Source organism: Scyliorhinus canicula, chromosome 29 (assembly GCF_902713615.1).
Source record: "Scyliorhinus canicula chromosome 29, sScyCan1.1, whole genome shotgun sequence".
NCBI classification, from domain to species: domain Eukaryota; kingdom Metazoa; phylum Chordata; class Chondrichthyes; order Carcharhiniformes; family Scyliorhinidae; genus Scyliorhinus; species Scyliorhinus canicula.
This window is the reverse complement of record NC_052174.1, coordinates 10,339,661-10,349,305: the sequence shown is the minus strand read 5'-3', so window position 1 is coordinate 10,349,305 and position 9,645 is coordinate 10,339,661. Positions and strand designations below refer to the sequence as shown.

Genomic DNA, 9,645 nt, shown 5'->3' with positions numbered 1-9,645 from the left:
GGGGTAGAGACAGTATCTGGGAGTGGGGTAGGGGCAGTACCTGGGAATGTGGTAGGGACAGTACCTGGGGGTGTGGTAGGGACAGTACCTGGGAGTGCGGTAGGGGGCAGTACCTGGGAGTGGGGTAGGGACAGTACCTGGGAGTGTGGTAGGGACAGTAACTGGGAGTGTGGTAGGGACAGTACCTGGGAGTGTGGTAGGGGGCAGTATTGGGAGTGTGGTAGGGGCAGTGCCTGGGTGTGTGGTAGGGGGCAGTACCTGGGAGTGGGGTAGGGGCAGTACCTGGGAGTGTGGTAGGGGCAGTATCTGGGAGTGTGGTAGGGACAGTACCTGGGAGTGGGGTAGGGACAGTACCTGGGAGTGGGGTAGGGACAGTACCTGGGAGTGTGGTAGGGGACAGTACCTGGGTGTGGGGTAGGGGACAGTACCTGGGGGTGGGGTAGGGACAGTACCTGGGAGTGGGGTAGGGAGCAGTACATGCGAGTGTGGTAGGGGACAGTACCTGGGGGTGGGGTAGGGACAGTACCTGGGGGTGGGGTAGGGACTGTACCTGGGAGTGGGGTAGGGACAGTACCTGGGAGTGGGGTAGGGGCAGTACCTGGGAGTGGGGTAGGGACAGTACCTGGGAGTGGGGTAGGGGACAGTACCTGGGAGTGGGGTAGGGGCAGCACCTGGGGGTGTGGTACGGACAGTACCTGGGAGTGGGGTAGGGACAGTACCTGGGAGTGTGATAGGGACAGTACCTGGGGGTGTGGTAGGGAGCAGTACCTGGGAGTGGGGTAGGGGCAGTACCTGGGAGTGGGGTAGGGACAGTACCTGGGAGTGTAGTCGGGGACAGTATCTGGGGGTGTGGTAGGGACAGTACCTGGGAGTGTGGTAGGGGGCAGTACCTGGGAGTGGGGTAGGGGACAGTACCTGGGAGTGTGGTAGGGGCAGTACCTGGGGGTGTGGTAGGGGGCAGTACCTGGGAGTGGGGTAGGGGACAGTACCTGGGAGTGGCGTAGGGACAGTACCTGGGAGTGTGGTAGGGGCAGTACCTGGGGGTGTGGTAGAGACAGTACCTGGGAGTGTGGTAGGGGCTGTACCTGGGGGTGTGGTAGGGAGCAGTACCTGGGAGTGGGGTAGGGGGCAGTACCTGGGAGTGTTCTAGGGGGCAGTACCTGGGAGTGTGGTAGGGACAGTACCTGGGAGTGGGGTAGGGACAGTACCTGGGAGTGTAGTCGGGGACAGTATCTGGGAGTGTGGTAGGGACAGTACCTGGGAGTGGGGTAGGGACAGTACCTGGGAGTGTGGTAGGGGGCAGTACCTGGGGGTGTGGTAGGGACAGTACCTGGGAGTGTGGTAGGGACTGTACCTGGGGGTGTGGTAGGGGGCAGTACCTGGGAGTGTGGTAGGGGCAGTACCTGGGAGTGTGGTAGGGACAGTACCTGGGAGTGGGGTAGGGACAGTCCCTGGGAGTGGGGTAGGGACAGTACCTGGCAGTGTGGTACGGGCCGTACCTGGGAGTGTGTTAGGGAGAGTACCTGGGAGTGTGGTAGGGACAGTACCTGGGAGTGGGGTAGGGGGCAGTATCTGGGAGTGTGGTAGGGCCAGTACCTGGGAGTGGGGTAGGAGGCAGTACCTGGGAGTGGGGTAGGGACAGTACCTGGGAGTGGGGTAGGGGACAGTATCTGGGCTTGGGGTAGGGGCAGTACCTGGGCTTGGGGTAGGGGCAGCACCTGGGAGTGGGGTAGGAGGCAGTACCTGGGAGTGGGGTAGGGACAGTACCTGTGAGTGGGGTAGGGACAGTACCTGGGGGTGTGGTACGGACAGTACCTGGGGGTGTGGTAGGGGACAGTATCTGGGCTTGGGGTAGGGGCAGTACCTGGGCTTGGGGTAGGGGCAGCACCTGGGAGTGGGGTAGGGACAGTACCTGGGAGTGTGGTACGGGGCAGTACCTGGGAGTGTGGTAGGGACAGTACCTGGGAGTGTGGTAGGGACAGTACCTGGGAGTGGGGTTGGGGGCCGTACCTGGGAGTGTGGTAGGGGGCAGTACCTGGGAGTGGGGTAGGGGGCAGTACCTGGGAGTGTGGTGGGGACAGTACCTGGGAGTGGTGTAGGGACAGTACCTGGGAGTGTGGGAGGGGGCAGTAACTGGGGGTGTGGGAGGGACAGTACCTGGGAGTGTGGTAGGGACAGTACCTGGGAGTGTGGTAGGGGGCAGTATCTCGGAGTGGGGTAGGGGGCAGAACCTGGGAGTGTGGTAGGGGCAGTATCTGGGAGTGGGGTAGGGACAGTACCTGGGAGTGGGGTAGGGGACAGTACCAGGGAGTGTGGTAGGGACAGTACCTGGGAGTGTGGTAGGGACAGTACCTGGGAGTGTGGTAGGGACAGTACCTGGGAGTGGGGTAGGGGACAGTACCTGGGAGTGTGGTAGGGACAGTACCTGGGAGTGTGGTAGGGACAGTACCTGGGAGTGTGGTAGGGGCAGTACCTGGGAGTGTGGTAGGGACAGTACCTGGGCGTGTGGTAGGGGCAGTACCTGGGAGTGGGGTAGGGGGCAGTACCTGGGAGTGTGGTAGGGACAGTACCTGGGAGTGTGGTAGGGACAGTACCTGGGAGTGTGGTGGGGACAGTACCTGGGAGTGTGGTAGGGACAGTACCTGGGAGTGGGGTAGGGACAGTACCTGGGAGTGTGGTCGGGACAGTACCTGGGAGTGGGGTGGGGGGCAGTACCTAGGGGTGTGGTAGGGGGCAGTATCTGGGAGTGGGGTAGGGACAGTACCTGGGAGTGTGGTAGGGGCAGTACCTGGGAGTGTGGTAGGGACAGTACCTGGGGGTGTGGTAGGGGGCAGTACCTGGGAGTTGGGTAGGGACAGTACCTGGGGGTGTGGTAGGGACAGTACCTGGGGGTGGGGTAGGGGGCAGTACCTGGGGGTGTGGTAGGGGTAGTACCTGGGAGTGTGGTAGGGACAGTACCTGGGAGAGGGGTAGGGGGCAGTAACTGGGAGTGTGGTAGGGACAGTACCTGGGAGTGGGGTAGGGACAGTACCTGGGAGTGCGGTAGTGGGCAGTACCTGGGAGTGTGGTAGGGGGCAGTACCTGGGAATGTGGTAGGGGCTGTACCTGGGGGTGTGGTAGGGGCAGTACCTGGGAGTGTGGTAGGGACAGTACCTGGGGGTGTGGTAGGGACAGTCCCTGGGAGTGTGGTAGGGACAGTACCTGGGAGTGTGGTAGGGACAGTACCTGGGGTGGGGTAGGGACAGTACCTGGGAGTGTGGTAGGGGGCAGTACCTGGGAGTGTGGTAGGGACAGTATCTGGGAGTGTGGTAGGGACAGTATCTGGGAGTGTGGTAGGGACAGTATCTGGGAGTGTGGTAGGGACAGTATCTGGGAGTGTGGTAGGGTCAGTACCTGGGAGTGTGGTAGGGGCAGTACCTGGGAGTGGGGTAGGGACAGTCCCTGGGAGTGTGGTAGGGACAGTACCTGGGAGTGTGGTAGGGACAGTATCTGGGAGTGTGGTAGGGTCAGTACCTGGGAGTGTGGTAGGGGCAGTACCTGGGAGTGGGGTAGGGACAGTACCTGGGAGTGTGGTAGGGGCAGTACCTGGGAGTGTGGTAGGGACAGTACCTGGGAGTGTGGTAGGGGACAGTACCTGGGGTGGGGTAGGGACAGTACCTGGGAGTGTGGTAGGGAGCAGTACCTGGGAGTGGGTTAGGGGGCAGTACCTGGGAGTGTGGTAGGGGGCAGTACCTGGGAGTGTGGTAGGGGGCCGTACCTGGGAGTGTGGTAGGGACAGTACCTGGGAGTGTGGTAGGGGGCCATACCTGGGAGTGTGGTAGGGGCAGTACCTGGGAGTGTGGTAGGGGGCCATACCTGGGAGTGTGGTAGGGACAGTACCTGGGAGTGTGGTAGGGAGCAGTACCTGGGAGTGTGGTAGGGACAGTACCTGGGAGTGGGATAGGGGGCATTACCTGGGAGTGTGGTAGGGACAGTACCTGGGAGTGTGGTAGGGGGCCGTACCTGGGAGTGTGGTAGGGACAGTACCTGGGAGTGGGATAGGGGGCATTACCTGGGAGTGTGGTAGGGACAGTACCTGGGAGTGGGGTAGGGACAGTACCTGGGGGTGGGGTAGGGACCGTACCTGGGAGTGGGTTAGGGACAGTACCTGGGGGTGGGGTAGGGGGCATTACCTGGGAGTGGGGTAGGGACAGTACCTGGGAGTGTGGTAGGGACAGTACCTGGGAGTGGGTTAGGGGCAGTACCTGGGAGTGTGGTAGGGACAGTACCTGGGAGTGTGTTAGGGGCAGTACCTGGGAGTGTGGTAGGGACAGTACCTGGGGGTGTGGTAGGGGGCAGTACCTGGGAGTGTGGTAGAGACAGTACCTGGGAGTGTGGTAGGGGGCAGTATTGGGAGTGTGGTAGGGGCAGTACCTGGGAGTGTGGTAGGGACAGTACCTGGGAGTGTGGTAGGGACAGTACCTGGGAGTGTGGTAGGGGGCAGTACCTGGGAGTGTGGTAGGGACAGTACCTGGGGGTGTGGTAGGGACAGTACCTGGGAGTGTGGGAGGGAGATTACCTGGGAGTGTGGTAGGGATAGTACCTGGGAGTGTGGTAGGGACAGTACCTGGGAGTGTGGGAGGGAGATTACCTGGGAGTGTGGTAGGGATAGTACCTGAGAGTGTGGTAGGGACAGTACCTGGGAGTGTGGGAGGGAGATTACCTGGGAGTGTGGTAGGGATAGTACCTGGGGGTGGGGTAGGGACAGTACCTGGGAGTGTGGTAGGGACAGTACCTGGGAGTGTGGGAGGGAGATTACCTGGGAGTGTGGTAGGGATAGTACCTGGGAGTGTGGTAGGGACAGTACCTGGGAGTGTGGGAGGGAGATTACCTGGGAGTGTGGTAGGGATAGTACCTGGGAGTGTGGTATGGGGACAGTACCTGGGGGTGTGGTAGGGACAGTACCTGGGAGTGGGGTAGGGACAGTACCTGGGGGTGTGGTAGGGACAGTACCTAGGAGTGGGGTAGGGGGCAGTATTGGGAGTGTGGTAAGGACAGTACCTGGGGGTGTGGTAGGGGCAGTACCTGGGAGTGTGGTAGGGGGCAGTACCTGGGAGTGTGGTAGGGGCAGTACCTGGGAGTGTGGTAGGGGGCAGTACCTAGGAGTGGGGTAGGGGGCAGTATTGGGAGTGTGGTAGGGACAGTACCTGGGGGTGTGGTAGGGGCAGTACCTGGGAGTGTGGTAGGGGGCAGTACCTGGGAGTGTGGTAGGGGGCAGTATTGGGAGTGTGGTAGGGACAGTACCTGGGAGTGTGGTAGGGGGCAGTATTGGGAGTGTGGTAGGGACAGTACCTGGGAGTGTGGTAGGGTGCAGTACCTGGGAGTGGGGTAGGGGCAGTATCTGGGAGTGGGGTAGGGGCAGTATCTGGGAGTGTGGTAGGGACAATACCTGGGAGTGTGGTAGGGGGCAGTACCTGGGAGTGTGGTAGGGACAATACCTGGGAGTGTGGCCAGGGGCAGTATTGGGAGTGTGGTAGGGGCAGTACCTGGGAGTGTGGTAGGGGGCAGTATTGGGGGTGTGGTAGGGGCAGTACCTCTGAGCATGGGGAAGGCATTGTCATGGGTCCTGAACACCCTGAGGCAGCAGTGCTAACCAATGCGCCACCTTGCCACCCCGGGAAGCTTTAATTTTATTCTAATTAATTGAAAGGCGGGTTCTTGAACTTGCTGTACCTGAATAACCTGGGTGGACCTCAATAATCTTTATTAGTGTCACGAGTTGCCTTATATTAACACTTGCAATGACGTTGCGGTGAAAATCCCCTCGTCGCCACATTCCGGCGCCTGTTCGGGTACACGGAGGGAGAATTCAGATGGTCTAATTCACCTAAAGATCGTACATTTCGGGACTTGTGGGAGGAAACCGGAACACCCGGAGGAAACCCACGCAGACACTGGGAGAACGTGCAGACAGTGACCCAAGCGGGAATCGAACCTATGACCCAGGCGCTGTGTTGTTCTGTGGCCTGCAGTTGTTCTAGAAGGTGGCGCACTAACACCTTCTGAAGGGCAATTAGGGATGGGCAATAAATGTCGACCCAGCCAGCGAAGCCCACGTCCCATGAATGAATTAACTATAAAGGGCCGTGAGGAGAACATTGTGTTTGGGGCCAGCACCGATCGCTTAACCAACAGCACGAAAGCAGATTAGCTGTCATTTATCATATTGTTGTTTGTGGTAGCTGTTGCGAGCAGGTTAGCTGCTGTGTTCCCCTGATTGAAACAGGGGCTACACTTCAACATGAACTTCACTGGATACCTTGAGGCATTCTGGTGTTGCCGTTTCGCCAATTTGATTGTCACTTCAGGCTTTCTGTAGCCAGGTGAGTATGCCATGAGGCAGCTCCTGGAGGCAAAGGCCTTTGACAAGGTCCCTCATGGCAGACTGGTACAAAAGGTGAAGTCACACGGGATCAGGGGTGAGCTGGCAAGATGGATACAGAACTGGCTCGGTTATAGAAGGCAAAGAGTAGCAATGGAAGGGTGCTTTTCTAATTGGAGGGCTGTGACTAGTGGTGTTCCGCAGGGATCAGCGCTGGGAACTTTGCTGTTTGTAGTATATGTAAATGATTTGGGGGAAAATGTATCTGGCCTGATTAGTAAGTTTGCAGACGACACAAAGGTTGGTGGAATTGCGGATAGCGATGAGGACTGTCAGAGGAAACAGCAGGATTTAGATCGTTTGGAGACTTGGGCGGAGAGATGGCAGATGGAGTTTAATCCGGACAAATATGAGGTAATGCATTTTGGAAGGTCTAATGCAGGTGGGGAATATACAGTGAATGGTAGAACCCTCAAGAGTATTGACAGTCAGGGAGATCTAGGTGTACAGGCCCACAGGTCACTGAAAGGGGCAACACGGGGGAGAAGATAGTCAAGAAGGCATACGGCATGCTTGCCTTCATTGGCCGGGGCATTGAGTATAAAAATTGACAAGTCATGTTGCAGCCTTATCGAACTTTAGTTAGGCCACACTTGGAGTATTGAGTTCAATTCTGGTCGCCACACTACCAGAAGGATGCGGCGGCTTTAGAGAGGGTGCAGAAGAGATTTACTAAGATGTTGCCCGGTATGGAGGGCATTAGCTATGAGGAGCTGTTGAATAAACTTGGTTTGTTCTCGCTGGAACGAAGGAGTTGAGGGGCGTCATAATAGAGGTCTACAAAATTATGACGGGCACAGACAGAATGGATAGTCAGAGGCTTTTCCCCAGGGTAGAGGGGTCAATTACTAGGGGCCATAGGTTTAAGGTGCGAGGGTCAAAGTTTAGAGATGTACGAGGCAAGTTTTTTTACACAGAGTGTAGTGGGTGCCTGGAACTCGCTGCCGGAGGAGGTGGTGGAAGCAGGGACGACAGTGACGTTTAAGGGGCATCTTGACAAATACATGAATAGGATGGGAATAGAGGGATACGGACCCCGGAAGTGTTGAGGATTTTAGTTTAGACGGGCAGCATGGTCGGCACAGGCTTGGAGGGCCGAAGGGCCTGTTCCTGTGCTGTACTTTTCTTTGTTCTTTGTTCTTTGTTCAGACATCTTGAGATCAGTTCAATAAAAGCCTCTCACAGAAACACGCTAATGAAGACCGCTGATCTTATGCTTGCCACCCTGGAGTTTGGGTTGTGCCAGACGCTATACCAACATACAGCTTCCTGGGCGGCATGTGGCGCAGTGGATAGCACTGGGACTGCGGCGCTGAGGACCCGGGTTCGAATCCCGGCCCTGGGTCACTGTCCGTGTGGAGTTTGCACATTCTCCCCATGTCTGCGTGGGTTTCACCCCCACAACCCAAAGATGTGCAGGTTAGGTGGATTGGCCACACTAAATTGCCCCTTAATTGGAAAAAAAATAAAATAATTGGATACTCTAAATTTATTAAAAATAAAGAAAAAAAAAAAAAAAAAAACATACAGCTTCCTTTGTGTGGTTACAGGAAATACTGCTGCTACGCTTCGAGCTGGAGGAGATCCGCCCAAAGCTGGACGCTGCCATTTCCCAGCTGAAGGCCTGTGGGACGGAATGGGAAGACCCCATTCTTCTTCGGGCCTCCGACGTCCAGCGCGTGTTCCTGAATCCCAACGTGGTGGGTGGAGTGCTGCCCGGGAAGACCATCGTTCAGGACTGGGCACCGTACAGGCCCCTGCAGAGCAACCTGGCGATCTTGCTGAAGAAAAATCTAATTTGGTTGGCAGACGGCCAGGAAGAGCCAAGGGTCCTCAGCCTGGGCGCCACCCCCTACAGAATACCCATGGGGGCTGACTACAACTGCCTGAGTATCGATATATTTGGCAAGCACTTCCCCAGTGCCAGGAACCAGTTCCTCGCTCAGCTCCAGCGGGGGATTGGCACCTTGAACGGTTCCTTGTACTGCGTTACGTCCCTGGAGCCATGCCTGTGGAAGCAAATGTATTCTTTCTGCCAGAGCTCCTTCGGCCTCCACCAGGAAAGGGAATTGAAAGGGCAGTATCTGCTGGAGACAGAGATGTAGATTGGCCACAGAGCTCAGAGTCACAAAGACTGTGGGTTCAAACCCTACTCCAATGACTTGAGTGCATAACGCAGGCGGGCACACCCAATGCGTAGACAGTCAGAGGCGTAATGTTCAATGGTTTAATTGTTCTGTGCTTGATTATGTGAACCTCGTAACTGATCTATGCTCACCGTGCTTGATCATTCGAGCCTGGGTGTTGACTCAGAGCAAAGTAACTTCGCACCACAGGAAGACGCTGACCTGTCAGCATGGAGTACAGTCAACCATGTGATTTCAGAGACATTTACAAACTTCTGTGAATAAACCCTTTGTGCACTTACAGACTTGCGTCAGACCTGTTATATTACGTGATTGTGATACGTCAATACTCTGCTCATTCCCAGAATGGTCTGATGGTTGTAATTTAATGAAACTATCAGTCTTCAATTTACAGGAAATAACATTGAATGAATAACAGATATAAATACGAAAGAGTTTGCTTCCCCCGGTCCAGTGAGGCGGGAAGATTGTCTGAGTTCAGTTTATATATGTGGATATGATGCTGCCATCTAGTGGTTGTCTAACACTATGTTAACCCTTTACATACCAGCAGGTGTACAGATGACTACAAGACCTGCGTTGTGCTGAGCTTGGACAAGGTGTCAAAACCAAAGACCCAACCTGTTTTATTAAAACAATATCTGCAAAACACGGTGTGGTTTGAAAAGCAATGGGGGTATGGGGGGAGATTTGGTGGGAGGAACGGTGTGGCAATGGCGGATGACGGAATCAGTCCTACAAAGGATACGGGCCTGTCTCTCCCTCATAGTCCCAACCACTGGGTCCCAAGAGTTCCGCATCCGGTTTCGGTAAGATGCACACACCAAGAGCAGGTCAATGGGCAACATCTAAATGCTTGATCCATCGCTCTGCAACATGTACATAGAACACACAGTGCAGAAGGAGGCCATTCGGCCCATCCAGTCTGCACCGACCCACTTCAGCCCTCACTTCCACCCTATCCCAGTAACCCCTCTTAACCTTTTTTGGACACCAAGGACAATTTAGCACGGCCGATCCACCTAACCTGCCCGTCTTTGGACTGTGGGAGGAAGCCGGAGCACCCGGAGGAGACCC

General features: G+C 56.4%; 1 protein-coding gene across 1 annotated transcript; it reads left to right on the top strand.

The window, feature by feature from the left end:
* The first annotated feature begins 6,373 nt into the window (after positions 1 to 6,373).
* Positions 6,374 to 8,769, top strand: LOC119958311 (histidine N-acetyltransferase-like). The gene is made up of 2 exons (XM_038786748.1): positions 6,374 to 6,409; positions 7,972 to 8,769. The coding sequence occupies exons 1-2, from the start codon at positions 6,374 to 6,376 to the stop codon at positions 8,524 to 8,526; spliced, it is 591 nt and encodes a 196-aa protein (XP_038642676.1). The 3' UTR covers positions 8,527 to 8,769.
* Positions 8,770 to 9,645: the final 876 nt, after the last annotated feature.

Excerpts from the sequence above, each read along its gene's own strand:
- LOC119958311 (XM_038786748.1), top strand. The coding sequence starts at position 6,374 with ATGAGGCAGCTCCTGGAGGCAAAGGCCTTTGACAAG. Across the intron at positions 6,410-7,971 it reads AGGCAAAGGCCTTTGACAAG|GAAATACTGCTGCTACGCTT; the intron begins GTCCCTCATGGC and ends GTGTGGTTACAG.